Source organism: Uloborus diversus, chromosome 4, assembly GCF_026930045.1.
Source record: "Uloborus diversus isolate 005 chromosome 4, Udiv.v.3.1, whole genome shotgun sequence".
In the NCBI taxonomy this organism is placed as follows: Eukaryota; Metazoa; Arthropoda; class Arachnida; order Araneae; family Uloboridae; genus Uloborus; species Uloborus diversus.
This window is the reverse complement of record NC_072734.1, coordinates 16,724,774-16,751,118: the sequence shown is the minus strand read 5'-3', so window position 1 is coordinate 16,751,118 and position 26,345 is coordinate 16,724,774. Positions and strand designations below refer to the sequence as shown.

Here is a 26,345-nt window from a genome sequence, read left to right as displayed (position 1 = left end):
GTTAGAGGAGCAGCATCGTGAGGCGGCCGGTCGACGGTGATGCTGCAGAGGGTGCTGGTGGGAAAATAAAATCATAGGACATCAAAACAGTCAAATGAAAGCAATAAGCAATCGTGATTGCTCAAAAAAATCAAGTTTTATTCTTTATTACTTACGAAGCACATTCAAAAATGTCACTTTTATTCACAGGTGTTTCCAATATTTTGATAACTACCTGTATATGTATTTTTTATAACATCAAACAATTTAAGCAATTTTTCTTTTGTCATCAAAGCAGAAAGTAAACAAGTCGCTAAACCAAGTGCCGTACGGTTAACGGAAAAGTACCATTTATAATATGTAACATTTCTCACTTGTTGGAACCTTGTACACTAACTGCTACGCAATGTGGTTTCCCTTTGATTTTTAACAGCATTCGATTAAGTTAAAAGTTTTTCTTACGAGGAAAAAGAAAGAGACAGCATCAAATAAATTCTCTCACCACTTGCAAGCAGGAATCATCGAGGGCCCTTTGCTTCTTGCTCGCACCTCCGCTGAACGTGAATGGATTCTTCCCGCTCCGAGACTTCTTCGTTTTGTTGGAGGAGAAATCTGAAACCTGCAGAGAAACAACAAATTCTTTGAATTTGGGATTAACTCCCTGAAACATCTTCGGAGATCGCCGAAAATTATATTTGTAGAGCTTCAATTTCGAAAAATTACCGTTCCTCAAACATTTTCAAAGCAAGCCTGCAATTGTGTTTTCAAGACTTTTTACCACGAATATCGTCTAAAACTGCGTTTTTAAGACTACATTTTAGGAACATTTCGGGGGAGGACCCATTAACCCACATCCCTGTCCCCAAGGAAGATAAGCTACAACTGCTCTTTTGGTGTTGCAATTTCGAAAATTGTTGAGGAAGGATTCCAAACCCCAACAACTAACATTAACCGAAGATCACCTACATAAAACTGCGTGCTAAACTTGCGATTTTGCTCATATTGCTACTAGGTCTAACAATTTTTTTCCCAAGGAATAGCCTAACAAATCTGACTGAAACAGAAAGATTTTGTTGATATCTTTATGGGAACTTAGTGAAAACATGAGGTAGATTTTTTCAATACTTCAGACTAATGACTAACAGAGGCAGAGGTTAAATAGTTTTTAAAAAAAAAACGAAGTTAACGATTTGTCTATTCTTTAAGAATAATCGACTCTTTCTATCAAATTTCATACGTTTTTTCATTTTCTACGAGTAGAAAAGTAAAAACGTCGGAAGTCCGATTTTTGCGAGGGACGGGAGAAGAAATCTGAATAACCAACCGTATGAATCTTGAAATACATACAAGAGTATGTATTTTTCTTTCTAGACAATAGATGGCAGCACTAACTTTTTGAAATTGATCAATAATAAATTAAACGTAATCTCCCACCCCTCCACAGATTTCTTTGCGTTGTCATATCTTAGATATTGATTATTATAACAGAAATGTTCCGCAAATGAAATCATTAGGGCATCATCCCGATTTATCATGCTGTCCGCCTAATTTCTAATATACAGTACAAAAGAACATTTTATAAATTGCATTGTTTTAAATATTGTTTTCTATGTAAACAGAACGGGTAAAAAGTCAGTACATTAATTAAATATGTAGAACCAGAAAAATAGCAGGTATAAAAAACAGTTTATTGGTTACTTGACATGGCTATTCAAGGGGGGTTTTTTTATGCGGAAAAAATTAAGTCGAAGAATCGCCGTAAGGTGACGCCACTACAAGCGAGTTGTAAGTGTCATATTTACACATTTTCACTGTCACTCTATATTACGTCCTACCCCCGCCCTTTCGCGACGTTCGCCCCCCTTCCTTTCGAAATTTTTTTAAAAGAAAGACAGGGGGATGGTTCCGTGACCTGCGAAGAACAAGTGAGATCACATCAAATGTGTGACAATAAAATTATTGAAGTGAATGAAGGTATTTTCATTTTACAAGGTCGTCGCGAGGTCAAAAAATTGGGGGAGGCCGTTTAGCAGCCACTCATTTTTTTTTAAAACCCATACATAGCATGAGAGAAAGAATACAGATTTTTGCGCGGATGGCAGGGGGGGGGGGATTATTGCTAGCATAAGTTGAATCATATTAAGAGAATTGAGTTAATAAATAAGTGCAAAAAGAGAATTAACCATATAAATCTAGTTGCAAGTGCAACATTCGCAAAGATCCGGAAAATGTTCGAAATCATAGTTCTAAAATTACAGCTTACATGATCAATGGTAACGTTCAGAGGAGGAAAGGTTTATGGACTTTTATGAATGGTTTTCGCTTGGAGACTCTGCCTTTGGAATTTCTCGAAATTGAAGTCCTAAAAATGAAGTTGCATATGATTTTTAAAGAGAGGGGGGGGGGGAATACTTTCTAGTTTTTCGAAAATGAAAATAAAATTTCTTTAAAAAGCTCAGTTGTAAACCATATTTGTTGAACTTAAAGGAAGAGAAGGGGTTCGATCAACCTTTCCTTGGAGAATTTCGGAATTTGAGGTCCTGAAAACTTAATTATAAGCCATCTTTGTAAAAAAAGTTTGGGAAAAGGTTTGGATTCGGAGTTTCTCCTCCGGAATTTTTTCGGAATTCAAGTTCTAAAAACGAAATTTTGGACGAGTTTTAATGATGTTGGGGTCAAGGAAATTTTTGGTAATTTAAGTCCCCAAAACAGAATAGTAGATTCTCTTTGATGACAAGGCAAAATGTTCGGAGACCCTCACCCAGATTTTTTTTGAAATTGAAGTCCTGAAAACGAAATTTTATACTATTTTTAATTATGTAGAGGGGACAATAGGCATTCCTCTAAAAAAAAATTCGAAATTGAAATCTAAAAGTCCATTTCTTAGCTACTTTTAATGAAGTTAGAGGACAGGATGAGGTTCGGGGCTCTTCCCGGAATATTTCCAAAATTAAGTTTGACACACGCAATTACAGGACATCTTTCAGGATAAGGGTTGGAATTTAGAGAATCTCTTACAGAAGTTATTCGAATTTGGAGTTCCAAAAATGAAGTTTTAGATTATTTTGGACAAAGTTAGAAGGAGGTGAATTAGGGACTCTTCAGCGGAAATTTGTACGGGATGTTGTAAGCCCTTAAACCAAAATGTAAAATAATCTTAGGGAACGTTGGCGGATCTTGGATTCGCCACAGCGCTCAATCATTGATGCTACTCATGATGCTATTTTTCTCTATGTATTTTTAATTTTTAAACTGTGCAATGATATATTTTTAAATACGGGGATAATGTCGCGACCCCACCCATAGGTTGGGAAGCCCTGGTATAAAGTAAACTTTTCGCACTAATTGCTATCTATAGTATTGAACACAGATAGGTTCATGGGGCACAAACTCAAGTAGGGGAATGTGGGGCAAAGTGAAACGGTGAAATATTTACTCTGCTTTAGTGCCACTTCCCTAGTAATATTTTAACTATGTTGCAACAAATGTAGTCAATTCCAGCGAAGAAAAAATTACTTCAGAAAATCAAAGCATATGACAATCCAAGCAATTTTCAAAAATTGACACTCAAAGTGCAATATTTTGTTGTAGGCCAAAAATTATTTTGATGTTATCAAATGATAAAGTTCTTATTAATAACATTTTAAATATCAATTGGGGACCTTCTATTATTCGGTGCAGTATTTATTTAGTTAATATTTAGATCCTTTGGTATTTTTAACATTTTTCACATATAGTCAAGGGCATGCGGGGCAAAGTGAAATAGTTCATTTCGTTTAATTACTCAATCATTTACTAAATCATTAACGTATTCATTTATTAAAGCCATTCCACCGTCACGTGCGGGACAAAAATACGCTTAAATTTCATTAACATTTCGTCATATCTCTTAATATTTTAATGAAACAGGGGTAAGCATTTTTTTTTAAACTTTACATTGGATACAACGATACTCCTGACACAATTATATTTTTATTAAACAAGTGTGCTATTTAAAATAAAATTTATTTACATGCGTCACGAGCGGGACATCCGAAGTCAACCTCTGGTAACTTGCTTATGAATGAGCTAATATTTTTGCTCTATTAATACAGCAATGACGAAACAAATTGTAGATTTTGAAAGCTACGGTTCCAACATAAAGAAAACATATCTCATTAGTTTAGAAATAATTATTTAAACCATTGAAAAAAAATATGTATATGCCCATTCCATTGAAAACGGTCATTTTGTCCCGCACGTGACGGTTCCTATATTTCATAAAAAAGAAATAATTTTTGAAGAAAGTTTTTGCTTAAGTTGTCACACATGCGTTTGTGATTTCTTAAGCAACAAAATTTTGTTTATCATCCTCTTAAATTATTATTTTTTATGAGATATTTTAGCGTCACCAGTGGGACAAAATTACCGTTTTCCGTGGAATGGCCCATTAACTAATTTATCTGCATTCTTTTATTTAACTAGGGGGCTCCAACCCCAGCTCGCTCACGCCCACCGACCCCCGAAGATTGTAAAGTAAGAAACAACAACGCCAAAAAGCACAAATTGCCGATTACAGACACGTGTTTCGGCGTTACAAGGAATGCCTTTTTCAATGCAAAATAAATAAGCTTATGGACGAAGACGTTGTTATTTCTTACTTTACTTTTCAGCACAAAGGTATTTATTTATCTTATGCCGAAGATTGCTTTGCAATCTTATTTGATTTGCAGAGATTTAAATCGCCTATTAGAAGTAATCAGATTTAAAAACGCGTTACGAGTTCTGTTTCGAACAAAATGAAAATCCCCCTCTCCCTCTTGTAGAAAATTGAATTTAAGGAAACAGCTCATAATTAGAACACGCTCTCGCTCCCACCCGAAGACAAAGACAAAAAAAAACTTGATAGGAAATATGCATAACCGAGGTATATATATAAAGTAAAGCGCTTTGAGGAGCACCCCTTTCCCAGATTTCGAACTAACCTGTAACAACTTACACAGCTATAGGTGCTAAGGGGCTGCTGAGCATTGCAAAATGGCAGTTTTGTACGCTTGAAACGTTGCTTTCAAATTCGTGGTCTCGAGTAATACATTTTGGACCTGAATGGAGTTGTTTCCTTCAGGCAAATGTAGTACTTTTAGTCACTGAAATTGATAAAATAAGTAAAAAAAAAACATGGACCCAGAAAATTCTTTCATTTTCCCAACAGTTATTTTTTAATTAATTTTTTAAACTGTCCAATTTTTCAAACAAGGCGTGGTTTTTATGACGCCACAAATGATGTTTTCAAATGATGACGTCAAAATTGCGCTCTACGCTCGCTATCAACCATATCGTTGCCAATACACGTGAGTAAAGATGCGTATTAAATATTTTGCTCTGAGAATGGCAACACAGAATGGCATTTCAGCATTTGTGATGTCATCGGCAAAAAATGTAATCAATGAAAGATCACCGATTTAAGTAATTTTTTAAAAATATTAAACTTAAACAAATTATTTAAAAAATGGTTAGATCCTATGTTTTTCAGCATGTTCTTTCAGAAAAAAAAAAAAACCTTCTAAAATATCGGAAACGACCCCATTGAGTTGCACTTTGTACTTTTCGTTAAAATAGAAAACCCTATATCTGCTGTTCCAATTAACTGAAAAAATTGGTGCAAGCTTCATTTGATTCAGAAAAAAAAATCTCTTTGGAACGACATCGAATGTTAAAGGGTGTGAGGAATATTTCATCCCTTGAATAGGCAATTAACGTAAAATTTTAGCTTGAAAAAATAATTACAAAAAAACTGATCCGAAATTTAAAATAAAAATCCCCCAGGTGCAAATCCCGCAGGCACCCCCGCCACAGACTTCCTTTCACAATTTCTTTGGCATTACTTTTTTTTTTTAATATATAAATTATTAATTCATTTTTTTATTTTCTTATTCATTCATTATTTTATTCAATCATTATTTTTTTCTCAAGCATTAATTAATAAATCAATTTATTAGTTTATTGTTTCATTATCTTTTCATTTATTAAATTTTCCTTTTAATTGCTCATTATTTTGTACAAAAATATTTTCCACAATCGAATAGAAAATATTTCATTCGAAAAATATTTCATTTTTCACTTTGCCCCATTGAAAAAAAAGGTGGAAAATTTCCAATTTTTTTTAAAGCACAATTTTAGTGTCAAAAATAAAAAATAACGTTTCAATGCATGTTTTATTATAAAATACTATGTTCTTTTATTGTATACTGTAATTTTCAAAATATATTACTGATTTGTTCATTTTGAAAAATTTCAGTCATCTTACCTAGTTTACTTTGCCCCACATTCCTCTACTATTTTTAATCCAGAGCACCACACTACTTTTCCTGACTAAATCGTCAAGCTATCAAAATTCATGAACCAAAACATCAACTTCAAAAAAAAAAAAAAGTTTTATGTTATTCATCAATTTATGTTTTACAGAAAACCGAAAAGTGCTTCATTCTGGCAATTTCAAATTATAAAATGGGGTCGTTTCCAAAATTTTAAAAGTATTTTTTTCTGAAAGAGCATGCTTAAAAATATAGGATCTGATCATATTTTAAATAATTTGTTCACATTTAATATTTTCAAAAATTACTTAAATCGGTGCGCTTTCATTGTTTACGTTTCTGTCGTGTGACATCACAAACGATGAGATGCCATTCAGTGTTGCCATTCACAGAGAAAAATATTTAATTCGCATCTTTACTCATGTGTATTGGCAACGATATGGTTGATGGCAAGCGTAGAGCGCAATTTTAATTCGCTGCTTGATTATCATAACGTGGAATCGCGGTATAAGGATGCGCCAAACTGCATCATTTGTGACGTCAGAAAGACCACGCCTTGTTTGAAAAATCGGACATTTTAAAAAACTAATTAAAAAACAACTGCTGGGAAAATGAAAATATTTTCTGGGTCCATGTTATTTTTTTTACTCATTCTATCAATTTCAGTGACTAAAAATAGTACTTTTGACTGAAAGAAACAACCCCATTATTCTTTTTCTGCAAAATATTAAAAGAGAAAGAAAAAAAATTACCTTAGATGAGCGCAGTGAATTTTTGTTCATAGATGATCTCATTTTTCCTGAAAATAAAGGGAACATTGTTTGAATAGACAATATTGAAAGCATTTACAAATGCATTAACGATTGAAAAATAAAAAAAATATTGTTAGAATTTTACCTAGTTCATTCATTTGAATCTGTTTGAATAAAATAATGATTAAAATATCTATTTCAATCAAACTTTGTATGATTGCACGCGTTTCATTTCATCGACCCCCCCCCCCACCAAAAAAAAAAAAAAAACATTGATTAAATTCCACCCTTTTTTTTTTTTAAATTGATTTTTCCGTTTCAAAATGTGCTATTCTGAGCATAAAATGTGTTGCATTTACAATTTACGCATCATTTAAAAAAGCCACATAAGCTGTAGGTCATTTTCTCTGTTTGTATGTAGCACATTAAACACTTTAAAAACTAATTGTTTTTTCAATCTCAAATATTTCTTGTTTTCGTTAGAAATCAAATATAGAACAATGTAAAAATATGCAGTTCTTACACACTAATGAGCTGGAGCGTGCACAGAAATTTTGAAGTCCGTCACAAATGACTTTTATGGGCTCCCCTCCATAGTGTTTACATCTACGTCCCTACATATATTGCACCTCTCATTTTTAAAATCTTGGGCCCCGTTCAGGCTCGGGCTCGGGTCAACAGGTGTCCCTTCTCCCCCGTTGTGCACCCCCTGCTAATGAGGATTTGATAAGTAATATTTTCAGTATGATTTCCCACTAAAATCATGAAAAAATTATAAACTTTTGATTTTAAAACACGGTATTCAAAACAATACTCTGTTTTTAATCTGTCTGTAAAAATACGATAAACAATGTTTGCATCGGCTTTCAATTCAGGACGTGGGTTCAAAATGAACTTTTAGCGTCACAAACTCGTTATACAGGGCTGACCACTTAGGGGTGTTATGAGGAGTGGTTGTTTTGACGGGTATTTTCCTCATTTGGGTGGCGGGGCTCTTGCTTTTAGGGATCTTCGCGGTAGTTAGGGGGTGCGCTCTTGCTCTCAGTGGATGGCCACCCCTGCGTTATACAGGGTGTTCCGTTTTAACCTGCAAAAACCTCTATTTTCGCAACCGTTAGTCCTAGATGTATACTTCCAATTGCAAAAATTTTCAAAATTAGATGCAGAGTTAAAATATTTAAAGTTTGAATCGAAAATAAAAATGAAACAAAAAATACTAAATTTAACTTTTTATACGGGTCTAGGTCCCCTAACTAATGTTTAGAGAAATAATCTCCATTGAAAACTATTACTAACACAAAAAACTTGACATTTGTGCGACCAAAACTCAAGGAGATATTCCAGTTTAAAGTTTTAAGGGACCATACAGAAGATGAGATTGAAACTTATCGCCCTTTCAGAAGAACGACAGGTCGTCAAAGTAAGAAAAACAAGGTTATTTATATATTTCATTGCTATTGAAAAATAAATGCGAATGTTGTGCCGTGATACGCAAAAACACACTACAAAACCTCGAATAATTTGAAAAATCACACTCTATGCACACATGTAATTTTAAACACTTGTTAACCGCTATATTTTCCCCCAAAAAGGTGTTGATGACGACGAGTGTTGTAAGTCACAAAACAATGCGTTTCATATCTCGGTGAATATTGGTCGTACTAATTTCAAACTTTTTGTGTTGGAATTATTTTTCAGTTGAAATTATTTCCCTAAATATAAGTTAGGGGACTTGGGGCCCATATAAAAAGTTAAACTTTGTATTTTTTGACTCATTTTTATTTTCGCTGTAAACTTTCAATATCTTAACTCTGCATCTGATTTTGAACATTTTTGCAATTGGAAGTATAACATCTAGGACTAACGGTATAACATCTAGGACTAACGGTAGCGAAAATAAAGGTCTTGCAGGTGAAAACGGAGCACCCTGTATGAAATTTCGGAATATCGATAGATATTTTTTTCATTGATCAATGATCATCTACAAAGGAAAACATGTTGACTGAGAGTTTTGCTTAATCAAAGGTCGGATGATTGCGGTTTTACCGAGCACCTTCCAAAAATTGGTGAATTTTGACTTTGACAACAGGCCTATTGGAGACACACGCACACAAGCGGAAATACGCTATCGTGATTGCATTGTAAATTCGAACTTCGAACATTTTTCCCATGATTTTTTTTCCCTCTCCTCTTACCTTTCTCAGTGTCTTGATCGTTCTCTTGGTCCCGGAAATAGGGGTTGTCGAAAGCGAACTCCGACGACAGTCCTTTGGAGGCGGGGGCCGCCTCAGGTCGTCGGCGCTCCTGCCCGCACGATCTGGCACCTGCAAAACGATAAGGACTGCAATCAATTTTTGTTTTGAGAAATATGTTCTGAAAATAAATTGTCTTTTCCCAGTAAAAATTAGTGATGTTCCGGATATCCGTATCCGTGGATATCCGGAGGCAGTGGCGCACACAGGAATTTTACAAGGGGTGGGTCCAAGGCCAAGAGCCTCATTCTCTTATCATACCCCAATATGCCGTCAAACATATTGGCTTGATTTTATAGATTATCGGGAACGAAAAACAGTGAAAATAAATTATTGAAATTAAATTAGCATTTTTAAATGAAAATACTTAAATAAATAACCAGAGAGCAAACTAGTGTATGCTTTTATTTTTCTCATATTTGAAAAATGGATTCAAGTTCATAGAATCTCTTTTTAATCTGTAATTACAAAACTGAAAACATGGTTATTTCAGTGTATTCATTTATAATCACCGTTCTGCTTCTGCAATTCGTTATAGGAAAAGTGCACAACATGAAAAAAAATATTTTAACATGAGGATTTTATTTTTTCACATATTACAACTGAAAGTATTGTTACCTTTGTTTGAAATTATTCTATGTACAAAATAAATAGAATCATAATCAATCGGGGGGAAAAAGCAAGACCTATGGGAGGGGTCCGGACCACCTGGACCCCTCCCTTGTGTGCGCCACTGTCCGGAGGAAAATAAAGATCTGTATCCGCATCCGTTGCTTTTTTGACGGATCTTAAACGGATCTTTTCTATTCTAAAAATTCTTAAATATTTGAATGAAAGACTCTTAAATTCCATTTAAATTAGATTGTATTCCCTATTTAAATTATAAGGCATCATTTCAGACGCCAACAGCCCTTTGAGACTTGTTTTTTTTTTTTAATCTTTAGTTTATATTAGTTTTTGTTATTGATTTGGGGTTTCTGTTATTCTTCATTTTCGTTTTTCTCGACATTCTTCAAAAACAAGTGAGACAAAATTACTTATTTATTGTTTCTAAAGGTGTTCTCGGCTCTGTTATTCCGTCGGTCGGAGTAATCTGGGTGGAATGGGTCAGCGCTGCATTTATGCTGAAATGCGAAAAATTATTTCTAGCCTATCCATTAGCAGCTTTACACTCTTGCTCCTGTATCCTACATCTACCGAGCAAGCTAGAAATAATTTTTCACATTCTACCTAAGCATTAATGCAGTGCTGACCCGTTCCTTCCAACTCTCCCTCATTTTATAGGAGATTTCTTTAAAGAGTAAATCAAAGTCTTTATTATATTTTCGCCGTAGATGACATTTTTTGAAGAAACAGTGTTATTATTATGACGGGAATACTTTCCGTAATAAATTTTGAACTTGAATAGTTGAATTGGTAAAAAAAAAAAAGAGATCCGTATCCGTATTCGCGGATTTTGACACTAATGATCCGTATCCGTATCCGCGGATCTACTTTTTTAACGATCCGGCACATCACTAGTAAAAATCAAACTTGTTTTGAAACAAAAGCTCAATTATTTTCTAAAGAATCAATTTTGAATTGTCAGTGAAAACGACTCAACTCATTCGCAGTTCTAGAGCTTGAATATGCCACCTTGCGTTGATTTAAGAAATCAGTCAAAGAGGTAAAACATTCAGTCGCCATTGGCCGAAGTCTGCGGCACCTACTAGTCTATTTGAATTGCAAATGGAACAAAGTAAAATTAAAAAGATAAAAATGAAAACCTACAATGTGATCACGATAGAAGTTAAACATGTTTACCCGATAAAAAAAGTTAAACATTTGTGTTAGAAACTAACCAGGGTTGTTTGATTTAAATCATGATTAAAACCATGATTTAAATCAAGCTATTAAAAAAAATATTTATTTAAATCAATTGATTTGAATCAAGTGATTTTTAAAACAAAATCATTGATTTAAATCAGTTTATTTTATTTTTATAAATTAACTAGTAGTACCCGCACGGCTTTGCCCGTAATAGAAAAATTAAAAGGTCTTTTGGTTCGCCTATATATTTACGAATAATTCTCGCCAATTGACTTGTACCCATGTTACGGTTCCACGTTATGATAATTTCGTAATTTACTCGTCCAACTTATGATAATTTTGTTCTTAAAATTGGAATAGAAAAAGAACCACATCGAATTTTTGAAAAATCGCTTCGAGGTGAACACCCCCCATGCTACAAACTAACTTTGTACCAAATTTCATGAAAATCGGCCGAACGGTCTAGGCGAAATGCGCGTCATAGAGATCCTGACAGACAGAGAGACTTTCAGCTTTATTATTAGTAAAGATTTTGCATTTTTAGAATGTGCTACTCTAAATTTAACTACACTGCATTATACAATCTTAACTTCAAAAGGCAAAACTACATTCATAGATCCCTCTTTCTGTGGGAGAAAGATTTTCACTCTGGCAATATTGCTTTTACTGCAAAATTGCAGTTCAATTTACTAAAGAACCAAATAAAATTTGCAGTTTTTAACATTCTTTTATTAGCTTCACCTGTATGTATGTATGTATGTATCTTGTAATGGAATCTCGCAGCTCAAATTTCGCCCACTTCCTGCGATCGGATTCTTTTGAAATTTGGCACGCGATCTCAGACCCGATGACAATGCAATATTCTATAATCAAATTAATTAATTAACCCTTTTAATTGTTAGTTTCCTCCAATTTTAATCAATATTTTGGCATAAATCCAACAATGTGAAAAAGGAAAAATTTAAAAAAATACATCAAAAAATGCTCGCAAAAATTATTTTAAAAAATCTACAAAAACCTTTAATTTTTCTGCATCAGACAAAATTTGTTCCAATGTTCCAAGGTAATTAGAACATGAAATATAATTGTTTTTAACTAATTTCATGCCAAAATTTAGGAGAGCCTTCAATTTGAAATTCATTGCTGATCAGACCATTGTTGAACAAAACTTTTATTCAAATGCATCTCAAATTTTCAAAGTAATATCAATATGATTTCTGCAAACATACATCGATGACTCACAGTAGCTTCCCATCGGGGTGCCCTTGTCTTAACTTTATGATATTACCTCGCACTCGTTTTATAAATAATTTCGTCGCTTGATAATTCTCCAACATAAGACTAAAAAGCAGAAAAATAAAATAATAGTTTAAAAAACTAAAAAAACACGCTTTCGTAGCAAAATGAACTAAAAAGTGAAAAATAATCTTTGGATGATAGTAGTTGACCAATCACTTAATTTTAATGTAATACAAAAAAGCGTGGGGGGCTTCCTATCAGTTGTCTTGAATTTCTTCCATTTGTTGTCCAAGCAAAAATGTAAATAGACAGCACCCCACGCTTTTTTGTATTACATTAAAATTAAGTGATTGGTCAACTACTATCATCCAAAGATTATTTTTCACTTTTTAGTTCATTTTTCTACGAAAGCGTGTTTTTTTAGTTTTTTAAACTATTATTTTCTTATACACCATCACTAATATAGTTAAGAAAAGTAAGTGTTCAGCATATTCTTTTACACTAAAACGTACATAATAATGGAAACCTTTTTTTTTTTTTCTAAGCAACGCATAAAACAAAATAACTTCTTATCTAAATATTAAAACGTATTTAAAAATTTTAAAAATACATTGAATATTTAGAGAACTCTTCTTAGTTTTAAAAATACGTTGAATGGATTCATCTATTGTATGAAATATATTATGTTTATAAGTGTAAAGTAATTAGTAATTAAATTTTTGAACATTTTTTTAAAAAAATCGAATTTAAATTTAAAATATCCGACTTTTTTTGATTAAAAAAAAAAAACGATTCCTGAAACTAACACACGTTTTATTTTTAAGAATTAAAATGTTTGATATCTTTGTTATTCGATTCCAGAATTAGTGCAAACAATTCGCTTTGTCTGCAACTTCACACTGTCGTTACGTTAAAAAAAAAATAAAGGAAAACTAAGTTACAGTTTAATAAATCTTCATTTTCTGATTGGAAAATCATCTAGTAACCATACAGTTAATAACATTGAGTAAAACTTTTTTTCTCGAAATTGGCTGCGAATTCTTTGTTTACAACCAGAAGAACAATTTCGAATGTTCCGAATTGGGGCAGGGCGGGGTTATTGATTCTTTGATTACATAACCTTCAATTGAGAAAACCTTGGCTTCGTTACATTCCAGTTTTCCGGGTATTATTATCAACAGGTGCAAGAGAATATGATGACCGCTGAGCTCAAGCAGAAATTAGAAGCAAATTACCTCCAATTACCGAATTTCGCTTTCTTGACATGCTGGTTGATAAAGAATGAAAAAAATTACCCTTACGCACGATAGATAAGTAAAAAAATGTCTCGCCCCCAGTTAAATTTTGATCCCAAACACAAAACTTTGAAACTTCATGAACTGAATAAAACTATGTTAATTATTACATCTTTGGAGAAATAATTTACGTCGAAGAGACAGTAAGGGAGAGTGTTGTTCCTTAGGTCACTTTTCATGTTTTATTTTTTAACGTCAGTTATTTGAATCAAATTTAAAATCTAAAAGTCACATTAAATTACCCCAACATACTTCTATGAAATATATCTTTTTAAATTCAGACAGTTTGAAAATAAAATGTTGCCAGCCCCTTAAAGTAAAAGTTCCAAGCTGTCCTAAGGTACAACATCCTATTGTACCTTGTGACACATCCTGTTGTACTATGGAAAAGTCTTTATGATTCAGGAAACAGCCTTATACTTGAACCCATTTTGCACCAGAAAACAATAAAAATATTTTTTTCATGGTAGTGAATTAAATCATGAATATTTAATAATAAACTATGAATAATGAATTATTATCTAACATTAAATGTGTTTATAAGACTACATAAGATTAGTACATTGTTCCATGTTCCTAAGCATATCTTAATTATTAAGAACCATGCTAATGTTGTACGTTGGGACGCGTTCTAAAGTACAAAATGTTTGACTGTCCCAAGGCACAATCACCACGTGGTTTAAGAAAAACCAAAATGATAATCAATCAGGATGCACTATCATTAATTTCTTATAAAAAATATTTAAAGTACATCTCTTTTATAACAAAATAAACCGCTAACTAAAAAACGCTTATAACTTTTTTTCTAGCGGATTTAGATTATTGGACCTTGGGCGCCCTGACAATTTTTTCGTTAGAAGTGTTTTTTAAAGACCTTTCCAACCATATCAAATTCGAAAAAATGGACCATCCGTTCGCGTAGAAAGAGTCATTTAGGACGAAAATGCGTTTTTTATTAATATCTCCGTTAATTAGCTTTCGATTTAAAAAAAAATTATTGATGACACTAAAACTCGGCAATAACTACCGAACAAAAAAAGAATGAAGGAAATCGGTTCACAAACAGAGGAGAAATCGGTACCGAAAGAAAACGGCTTGCCTATGAATATTGTTACAAATTCTGTAAATAGTAATTATTGTTGTAACGTAACCTGTAAATTGTTTCCCGTAATGAATATACAACCCCTTTTCATTCGGCTAAAGTATACGACCCCCTATTTCTTTTTCTTTTCATTGATAAAATTTGATAACGGTCTACGCATTTCGAGAAGCTGTAAGAATGTTGTGGAAACTTTTTCGATGTTTATAAAAAGCGTCCCACGTGATAAAAAGTTTAGTTTCGATTAAGATTTCGAACGGAGAGCGTATTTGCTCTGTTTATAGCGAGGCATTTCGCTGTGTTGTTTTCGTATTTGGAAGTAAATACGTGTGTAACCGTTAAGTTTACGGTGTTGAGTGATATTTGCTTAATTGCTGATGATTAATTTAGCAGTTGTTAACGATTTCTCCTGTACATAGTGTAAATAAAGCTCCTGTGTTTTTATCAAGAACTGTGTCTTCATTTCAAGAAAGTGGAAGTCGCACCGAATCCGTTACAATATTAGCCCGGTCAATTTAGACATAAAAATAGTGATCAAATAACAAAAATTCCGGGAAAGCTAAATTTTTGTAGGGAACTTGGGCTTACTATTACAAATAAGGTGCCAAAAGTCCCCATCGATCCCATGTGCGCTAAAAAAGTTATTCTGGGTCAAAGGTCAAAATTTTAGGTTTTTTGGATTTTTCTCAAAAATGGTAAGTTTTATCGAAAAGTACCGCAGACCAAAGTTGTAGATCTCAAAATTCTCTATAAAAATGGTCCTTATGATTTTTTTTCTCCAAGCTTCCCAGATATTGCGTAATCTCAAACGACAGCCAGTCATTTACAGAATCCCCTCTACTTGCATGGCCTTGAATAACATCTGGCTATTCTAGTCCGTGTGGCATCGTTCACGTACCCAAAGGGGCCGGACCTACTAAGGGCATGGGCGCATCCCTCAATATCGCGGAGCCCCCCCCCCCTAAGAAGCAAGACTAGAAAAATAGACTCCAAAAACTGAGAAAAATACCCCTCAAAACAGCCCCCCTTTAAATGTGTTTTGAGCTCTCAAACTGTAACCACATTTCATACAATAAAACATAGTTTGGCTGGCGAGTCGCATTATTATCTTGACTTCTAACAATGTTTGGCCTTAGTGATACATTGTGAGTAAGATTTTTGAATTCTAATCTGACTCTAAGAAATCCATCTCTCTTAGTTAGACAACAAACTGTGTTTGACGCTTCTTTGTCTAATTTTACGCATCGTCTCACTGCTTTAGTATAACGTGATGTATTGGAAATCATATTGTAACGGATCCGGCGCGACTTCCACTTTCTTGAAATGAAGACACAGTTCTTGATAAAAACACAGGAAATTTATTTACACTATGTACAGGAAAGATCTTCAACAACTGCTAAATTATTCATCAGCAATTAAGCAATTATCACACTACACCGTAAACTCAACGTTTACACACGTATTTACTTCCAAATACGAAAACAACACAGCGAAATGCCTCGCTATAAACAGAGCAAAAATCTTCTCAGTTCGAAATATCCATCGAAACTAACTGTTTATCCATCGCTAACGGCTTAAATACACCGAAAAGAAATTTCTCAAATATTCCACACGCTTCTGTAAAGTAATAGACCGTTATCAATGAAAAGAAAGAAAATAGGGGTCGTATACTTTAGCCGAATGAAAAAGGGGTTGTATATTCATTACGGGAAACTATTTACAGGTTACGTTCCTACAATGATTACTATTTACAGAATTTGTAACATTGCCCCCTTCCTAAGGACTGCACGTCCCGGGCAGTACAATCCCCAGAAAGGGTGTCGAACTTCTATCAAAAGTTTACAAATATTCACATTAATTAATAACTAACAAATACATAGGAAACACAATAATAACAAGAAATATTACTAAACATTAAAAGCAAAAAAATTATCTACAACTTTTATGTTATCAACCATGGTTGTTTACATAATACTCATGAACTATGGCCATAGTATGGGGTTAACCGATCATAATGTACAACCCTAGGTTTTGCATTAGGTGATTTTTGGATCCTCACTACGACGTCATTCAGTCGGTTAAGGACTTTGTAGGGTCCATCCCAATGCGACTGCAATTTGGGTGACAGACCTTTCCGTCGGATGGGATTCCATAACCAAACCTTGTCTCCTTCGTTGAATTCATGTCCAGTAGACCTTGTGTCGTATCTGGTCTTCATCTTCTCCGCCGCGATGTTGATTCGCTCTCGTGCGAAGTTATGAACGTCTTCCAACCGGGCCTGGAGATCCTGGATGTACTCCTCAGGCGATGAAGGCGCATCCGGAGGACGACCGAAGACGAGATCACAAGGTAGCCGAAGCTCTCGTCCGAAGAGCATCTGAGATGGGGCATATCCGGTAGTCTCGTGGACAGCACTGCGGTAGGCCAGCAGGAACAAAGGTAGCTTCTTGTCCCAATCCTGTTGATTTCTGGATACCATAAGTGAGAGATTATTCAGGATTGTGCGGTTAAATCTCTCCACCATGCCGTCCGATTGTGGGTGTAGTGGTGTTGTCCTAGTTTTCTCAATTCCGAGAATTTGACATAGGCCCTTAAACAAAGCAGAGATGAAATTCCTCCCTTGATCGGAATGAATCTGTAAAGGTGTTCCGTATCTCGAGATCCAATGTTGGACTAGAGTCTCTGCTACGGTGGTAGCTTCTTGATCTGGAATGGGATATGCTTCTGGCCATTTGGTGAAGTAGTCGATGGAAACAAGAATGTATTTGTTCCCATCAGCGGTTCTTGGTAGAGGACCCAGGATGTCGATCCCAATTCGTTCGAAAGGAGCTCCAACGTTGTACAGATGTAGCTTCCCTCTGCTTCTCTTCTTCGGTCCTTTACGAGCAGCACAGGCGTCACAAGAATGGCACCACTTCTCCACGTCATCCTTCGCCTTGCTCCAGAAGAAGCGCTCCCGAACTTTATTGAGGGTTTTCAAGACACCAAAATGTCCTCCAGTCGCACTACTATGTATTTCTTTCAGAACATCGGAAATCCTGGATCGAGGAAGTAGTAACTGCCACCTAGATGTCTTGCCGTCGTCAGATTCCCATTTCCGGTGTAGCACGCCGTTCCGTAAATGGAGTGAGTTCCATAAAGCCCAGTATCTTTTTGTTGCAGGACTGAAGATGGAAACGTCCTGCCAGCTAGGGCGTCGACTGTCACTTTCCATGAACTCTAAAATTGGTTTTATGTCGGGGTCTTCAAGTTGATCTTTTCGAACTTGGTCATTACTCCATGGATCAGGTTCTGATGATGTTGGAGTCACTGTCACCTGATAGGCGGTAGGGCTAGTCGTTCCATACTGTTTCTCGATTCGGGAACAATAGTGGCAGTTCTCAGGACAGGGTCTCCTTGATAAAGCGTCAGCATTACTGTGAGATAACCCTTTTCGATGCTTGATCTCCATGTCATATTCCTGGAGCCGCTGTATCCATCTGGCTATCTGGCCTTCTGGATTCTTGAAGTTCAAAAGCCAAGTTAATGAGGCATGATCTGTCCGAAGCAGAAATTTTCGGCCGTAGAGGTAATGATGGAAGTGTTCTACAGCTTTCACTATGGCCAGTAACTCCTTTCTGGTGACGCAGTAATTTCGCTCCGACTTTGATAAGCATTTGCTCCAATAAGCGATGACATGTTCATTTCCGTCAATTTCTTGGGATAAAACAGCTCCGATGCCCTCGTTGCTCGCATCAGTGTCCAGGATGAAGGATTTTTCAGGCTGAGGATAGGCGAGGATAGGCGTTGATGTTAAAGCCTCCTTCAGTCGTAGAAATGCATCTTCGCATTCTTTGGACCATTCAAACTTTTGCTTGCTCTCCGTCAGCTTATGCAAAGGTCGTGCAATGTTGGAAAAACCCCTCACAAACTTCCTGTAGTACGTGCAGAGCCCCAGGAAACTTCGCAGCTGATGGATGTTTTCGGGACGACTCCAACTCTTGACAGCAGACACCTTTTCTGGATCGGTTTGTACACCTTCAGAAGAGATGATGTGACCAAGGTAGTTCACTTCCCGGCGGAACAAATTACATTTGAACGGGCTTAACTTCAGATTGGCTTCCTTAAGCTTTTGCAGCATCTTCCTAAGATTTGCCAGATGTTCTTCGAAACTGCGTCCCACGATGATGATATCGTCTAAGTAGACCAGACAGGATTCGTAGGAAAGTCCTCTTAACACTGTCTCCATAAGACGCTCGAAAGTAGCTGGTGCATTGCAGAGGCCGAAGGGAATCACTTTAAACTGCCATAAGCCTTGTCCAGTTGTAAACGCTGTCTTCTCTCGGTCATCAGGGTGTATCTCAACCTGCCAGTAGCCGCTCTTCAAGTCCAGGGTCGAAAACCACTTGTGTCCGGAAAGAGTGTCTAAGGTGTCGTCTATCCGTGGAAGAGGGTAACTGTCTTTCTTGGTGATTTCATTCAGTCGTCGGTAATCGACACAAAATCTGGTGGAGCCATCTTTCTTTCGGACCAAGACGATGGGAGAGGCCCAAGGACTGGATAAAGGTTCGATTACATCATTCTCCTTCATCTCTTTCAGGAGGGTCTCAACCTCTTCCTTCTTGGCGAACGGTAGTCGTCTTGGATGCTGTTTAATAGGGGGGTGTTCTCCAGTATAGATCCTATGCTGCGTCAAATTCGTCCGACCCACATCCTCCGATGTAGATGAAAACAGATGCTTGAAGTCGTCCACCAATTGTTCCGCAGCAGTTCTTTGATCCTTCGATAAGGGTGCACTCCCAATTAACTTCGATGTCAAGGACTCAGAAGACACAGTCTCGGGGGAATTGATTCTTCTAATGATGCAGTTTACGGGAGTACAAGTTGCTAACACTTCGCCTTTCCGGATATTCCTTGGCCTTTCACTCACGTTGGCGACTCTCACAGGAATTACATCCTTAGAAAGGTCCACAAGCGTAGATGCTACCAGCACTCCTTTTGGGTTATTGCTTAAGTTGGGGTATTCAATGAGTCCAAATCTAAAACTATTGCTTTCTTCAATGGAGCCGGGTATTAATGATTCTGACCTTGAGAGAATTGATAAATCTGTTTGGGCAATTATTTGATGAGCGGATTTTACATCACTTTCTGCGGGAAAGACTGCTATGTCTTCTCTCGTCGAGTGCAGCTCGTTAGTCTTGAAGTCGAGGTTGAAGTCATACTTCTTTAAAAAGTCCAATCCGAGAATGAAGGGGTCTATGATAGCAGCAACGAATGCGGTATGATGGTAAATGGCATTTCCAAACACAATTTCTAAGTTCACTTTACCTTCAATCTCGATCTTGTCACCTGTCACAGTTTGGAGGGTAACGCAGGGCGGCGTCCACAGAATGTTGAGTCCAAATTGACGAGCCACATCTGTTCTAATGATCGTAACATTGGCTCCAGTGTCAATAATCAGTTCGCAGGGAAACCCGTTTACATATGCGTAAACAAACAGTCCATTACTGCCGCCACTCGTCGATGAAATCTGGAAAACTTTAAGATGGGCCTCATTCCAATTTGGCGACCTCCGCCCCGCGAGATTGCCATGGCTTAGTTTTCCTGGACCTGCGAGGGAGAGGTGCTCTTCCCTCTGGTTCCTTGACGAGCTTCACAGTTTCTTCGTAAGTGACCCTCGCCACCACATTTCCAGCACTTAAGTGATTGTCCATTATGGTCCTTGGGAGCCGAAGTCCTTTTGAGGATTCCTGCAATTTCTTTTATTTGCTTTTCCAGTTCAGCAAAACGTGACGAAACCGGATCAGGCTCATCAGTTTTCACGCCGCGGATTGAATGGCGATCCTTGCGGGTTGCTTGCTGGGCGGCCTCCAACTTCATCGCATACACAACAGCAGAACTCAGGTCTTTGACATCCGCCATCCGTAGAGCTTTCTGGATTTCCGGATCTCGAACCCCGTCGATGTAATAGTTGAGTGCCAGGTTGTCTCGAACATCCGCAGGACAGTCACAAAAAGCAAGATGAGACAATCTCTCGACGTCCGCCGCTAGCTCTTGCAGGGTTTCCCCGGTTTTCTGGAAACGGGACTTCAACTGGAGTCGGCTGAAATCTTTCTGGCACTTCTCACCGAAGCGAAGCTCCAACGCAGATGTGAGGGCGGCGAAATCCAGGCGCTGGCTGTCCGGAAGGGTCTGGAGAATGTCCGCTGCGTCACCTCTCAGGGATGCTGCAAGATGACAGGCCTTGGTAGCAGAGTCCCATCCGTTCGCTTCCGCCACTATCATGAATTGGGTCTTGTACACCTGCCACGAACTTTTCCCATCAAATGTGGCCAGTTTAATGGACGGTCGAGCAACAGATGTGGGAGCGCCAAACTGTACAGAGCTGCTTTCCGCGGTCGCCAATCTCCTTTCCACGTCCTTAATTATTTCTTCCTTAAATGAAGTCAATTTCTTGTCTTCTTCTTCCAACTTATTTTCCATATTGGCGATGCGCTCTTCCACAGTATCAAATTTTTCTTCCAGAGCATCGACTTTATCTCCCATGGCGGTTAGTTGATTCTCCATCATGGTTTTCATCGACGTTAGGTCACTTTTCATTTCATCGTGACTTGTAGTAATTTTAGCAGTTAAATCACTATTTAACAGTTCTTGGTTAGTCGTTAATTCATTTTTTAATTGTTCTTGATTTGCAGTAAAACTTGCAGTCAAGTCACTTTTCAATTGGTTTTGATTAGCCGCCATATCATTTTTCACAGAGTTGATTGCATCAAGCAGTTGTTTTAATTGTTCATCCATTGCGCGAGTAATCACCATAAAAATAAAGTCCAAATTTAAAAAGTCTTTATGAAAAAATGTCCAAAGTCACACTTACTGCAAGAAAGTCCTGAAGTAGCCCCACGTTGGGCGCCAAATTGTAACGGATCCGGCGCGACTTCCACTTTCTTGAAATGAAGACACAGTTCTTGATAAAAACACAGGAAATTTATTTACACTATGTACAGGAAAGATCTTCAACAACTGCTAAATTATTCATCAGCAATTAAGCAATTATCACACTACACCGTAAACTCAACGTTTACACACGTATTTACTTCCAAATACGAAAACAACACAGCGAAATGCCTCGCTATAAACAGAGCAAAAATCTTCTCAGTTCGAAATATCCATCGAAACTAACTGTTTATCCATCGCTAACGGCTTAAATACACCGAAAAGAAATTTCTCAAATATTCCACACGCTTCTGTAAAGTAATAGACCGTTATCAATGAAAAGAAAGAAAATAGGGGTCGTATACTTTAGCCGAATGAAAAAGGGGTTGTATATTCATTACGGGAAACTATTTACAGGTTACGTTCCTACAATGATTACTATTTACAGAATTTGTAACATTGCCCCCTTCCTAAGGACTGCACGTCCCGGGCAGTACAATCCCCAGAAAGGGTGTCGAACTTCTATCAAAAGTTTACAAATATTCACATTAATTAATAACTAACAGATACATAGGAAACACAATAATAACAAGAAATATTACTAAACATTAAAAGCAAAAAAATTATCTACAACTTTTATGTTATCAACCATGGTTGTTTACATAATACTCATGAACTCAGGAACCGTTATCAATGAAAAGAAAGAAAATAGGGGTCGTATACTTTAGCCGAATGAAAAAGGGGTTGTATATTCATTACGGGAAACTATTTACAGGTTACGTTCCTACAATAATTACTATTTACAGAATTTGTAACAATATAATTCAGTAGTTACGCCCTCAAGCACCATTTCTTTTAAAGTTTTATCTGATATTCCTTTTTTAAGAAGATGATCCGAGTTTTCCCCCTTCTGCTTATCAAACAACTCAAGTTGAAATCTGAAATTGTAAATTTTCGCTATACAATCGAATTTTTTAAATTTGCCATCGTACTATGTTTAGAACATCAGCTCTTGTTCTGCAAACTGGTTAATTGAGAATCTAAAAAATATAACACTAGGCATTGCGGATGACCATCATAAGAGAACTTGTTTCAAGACGGATTACGACGATCAGTTCGAAGATGGACAATGAACATGTATAGTTCCAGATTTCAATTTTGAAGCAGAGAGACTGCTATGAGCTCATCGATAAGCAGAACTGGTAAAACTCGGCAGCTCCCTTTTTCAAAAAGTGGACTTCCGATAAAACTTTGGAAAGAAATTGCTTGGTGGCGTACCTACTGAGTAGTATGGTTTTCAAAACTTCAAGTCATACTAAAGCAGCGAGACGATAGGTAAAATAAGAAAAAGAAGTGTCAGGTACTCAAAACCTCACGTGTCATACTAATGCAGTGAGACGATAGGTAATATAAGAAAAATAAATGTCAGGTACAGTTTGCTGCCTAACCAAAAGGAATGGATTTATTCGAGTCAGATTAGAATATAGAAATATTAAGCCACAATACCATCAAGCCACAATTTCAATCAAGACTGAAAATTATGAGAAGTAAAATAGTTCAACTCGCATGCCAAACTTATGTTTTATTGTAATCAATGTGGTTACAGTTTGAGGGCTCAAAACCCATTAAAATTTCTTTAGCAACGTCTTTTGTTTCAAAGGGTGACTGATGTGGGCTGTTGCAAGCCACATTATTTTAAAATTTTTATACTTAACTTTTGTTCTCTATCATAGGTAAAATTGACATTTTGAGCCAAAGTTATCTGCTAAGTGGAGAATTAAACATTTTTTTACTGGATAAGAAATGCTTTTATTACTTACTTTTTTTCGTATCTATGTAAGAATTAATTAATATGAAAACAAACTTTTACAAATCATAACTTCTAAGTTTTTTCTCTAAGTACGGAGCAACACGATGTTATTCAATTCTGACTGTATTGGTCAAATTCAAGACTCAACGCATGTGTGGAACTTTAAAATACAGTTTATTATTAAAATGATCTTATGCAATGTGTAATCTACACAAAAAGCCTGCTCTTAAAAGTGATAACATTAAAATTCTCAAATTTTGATATTTGATGAAATTATTATAACTTTTTCCAGTTTTTATGCATTTATGGTCAACTTCGAGGCGCGAGCGACACCTCAAGATATTTTTTGCGGTCAAAATCCTTTTGTTGAACCAAATATCTCTACAAAAGGCAACTTTTCCGGGCTATTACTTAGCGTTTATCAGATTTTGATTTTTTTCAATCTACCCTAATGAGCATGGTCAGTACTTCAAAAGTAAGTCCACCTCGAACAAGAGCGGGATTAAGTGAATCTGAATCCAGCTTTTGTTGTAAAAAACACTGCTTATTTTGTGGCGAGGAAGCGGATGAAGAGGCTGAGAAGAACAAAACGCAGAATTATCGCAGAAAAATTTAAAGTTTCCACACTTACATTCAAAGAATCACTTTTAAAATTAGCTAAAGATCGTTCTGAGGTGTGTCAAAAGCTGCTCTTGCACGTTTTAATTTTGAGTATGATTTAGTCGCTGCTTTATCAATTTTTCTTTCATTACTCTGCGTTTTCTTCTTCTCAGCCTCCTCATCCGCTTTACAGCCACAAAATAAGCAGTGTTTTTAAAAACAAAAGCTGCATTCAAATTCACTTTATCGCGCTACAGTACGAGGAGGACTTACTTTTGAAGTACTGGCCTCTTTATCCTCACGTTGCTGCAGAGATTGAATTTTTCCGGGTGTATGATTTTCTGCAATCCACGCGAATTGTAACGGACTTTTGACTTCTTAAATAATCAGCATTCTTATAACTTCTCCCGAGATTTGCATCGATTAAAGTTGACATTCCATAACTGCCCAGCACAACAGTTTCACCTTCAGTCAAAAGTTTATTGCAAATAAAGCGAAATTGTTACCTTTTTCTTAAATATTAATCAGCACAAACAACAGTAGACGCTTGTGATAAATACGTTTATTCACTCGAACTGCACGTTTAACTCTAAAAGAAGCAGGTACGTCAGGGGTGCCCTCAACCCCCTAGGAGGGGTCATGGCCCAGACTGCGCCACCGAAATTTTTAGGGGGATTGTTATGAGGAATATTTTTTATTTGGGGGGAGGCATGCTTTTGGGGGGGATTTCCGCGAAAATGAGGGGGGTGCGCCTTTGCTCTTAGTGAGTTGGGCACCTCTGGGTACGTAAACGATGCCACACGGACTAGAATAGCCAGATGATATTCACGGCCACGCGAGTAGAGGGGATTCTGTAAATGGCTGGCTGTCTTTTGAGAGTACGCAATATCTGGGAAGGTTTGGTGTGGAGAAAAAAATGTTAAGGACTATTTTTATAGAGAATTTTGAGATCTACAACTTGGTCTGCGGTACTTTTCGATAAAACTTACCGTTTTTGAGAAAAATCCAAAAAACCTAAAATTTTGACCTTTGACCCCGAATAACTTTTTTAGCGCACATGGGATCGATGGGGACTTTTGGCACCTTATTTGTAATAGTAAGCCCAAGGTCCCTACAAAAATTTAGCTTTCCCGGAATTTTTGTTATTTCAATTGTCTAAATTGACCGGACTATATATAAAGATTAGCTTACCATAAAAAGTAAGGCAGGATTTTTTTCTTATTCGGATGTTATTATTTTCTGCCTTAACAATCAAGCATTCATTTCCAGTCGATTTTGTGTCGCGTTCTGTTCGGAAAAACAAAACTAGTTCTTTCACGTCCGTTTAAATTTACCCTTCGTTTTTGTTTTCCGTTCCCACCTGCCTTTTTTTCTCTCCTGTCTCCTCCCGAGTTGTCTACTTTCTCTTTTGAAAGCAAGAAGAAATATTGAAATCAGTAGGGAGAATTGGCGCCATTCGTCATCAGCGACATCTGCCGGCCTATGGAGGCGATGAACTCAGCACGTGGATTGCATAAGGAGTTGAAACGCGTGGGCATAGATTACGTGACACGTGAACATTTAGAAGGCTTACTTTATAATTATTCCATTTAAAAATATCCTAATCCCATCTTAGTACTTGGCTGAGCTTTTTTTCCCCCCCTTTTTATTCGTCTCCAGTTATTCATTTGGGTAACGATGAAACCTGTTAAAATTTAGTCATTCAACAGCATTCAGCAGCTTTAACATATTCGATAGAAATTGTGGAAGGGTTAGAAGCAAGGTGGCTAAGAACCGTCCAGGATTTTAAGGGACAGTCCCATGGGCGCCCATATGCAAAATTGTAAGGGGGGTCTCAATTATTTTAACCATGATTTAGCAGGATATTTCTCCCATGGAAACCGATTTCGGGACAGATTAGAGACATTTTTAATAACTTATTTATTAACAGCTGGAAAAGAAATGTTTTTACATTTTTGCAAAGAAAAAAGTACTAAAAGCAAGGAAGTTCTAATTTCTAAAGGGGAAGGGGCTCGAGCTCCCCTTTGCCCCTCTATATGGGCGTTTTTGGACAGTCCCATACTTGGAGACATGGTCCCCCGTGCCGCGTCCCGGAGATCTTCGATATGGAACGGCAAAGTCCCGTATTCTTGCCTAGTAACCGACACTGTTGTGGAAAAAGTCGCATGACTAAAGCTTGACCACGGAGAGATGGCGGATGACCTTGAAGCGAAAACATTTGTATCATTTGTAATAGGCAAAATCAGCCAGTAAGCGCCCAGTTTAAGAGGCACGTTCTCGCTAATCCAGCGAATGATCGAGTAAC

General features: G+C 36.6%; 1 protein-coding gene across 1 annotated transcript in view; it reads right to left on the bottom strand.

The window, feature by feature from the left end:
* Positions 1-26,345, bottom strand: part of LOC129219880 (uncharacterized) — a 96,014-nt gene that overhangs the window by 4,708 nt on the left and 64,961 nt on the right. The window contains exons 3-5 of the mRNA XM_054854191.1: positions 9,220-9,348; positions 7,025-7,071; positions 482-598 (exon numbers count right to left, since the gene is read on the bottom strand). Of these exons, the coding sequence (XP_054710166.1) occupies positions 482-598; positions 7,025-7,071; positions 9,220-9,348 (293 nt within the window). The remainder of the gene's footprint in view (positions 1-481; positions 599-7,024; positions 7,072-9,219; positions 9,349-26,345) is intronic.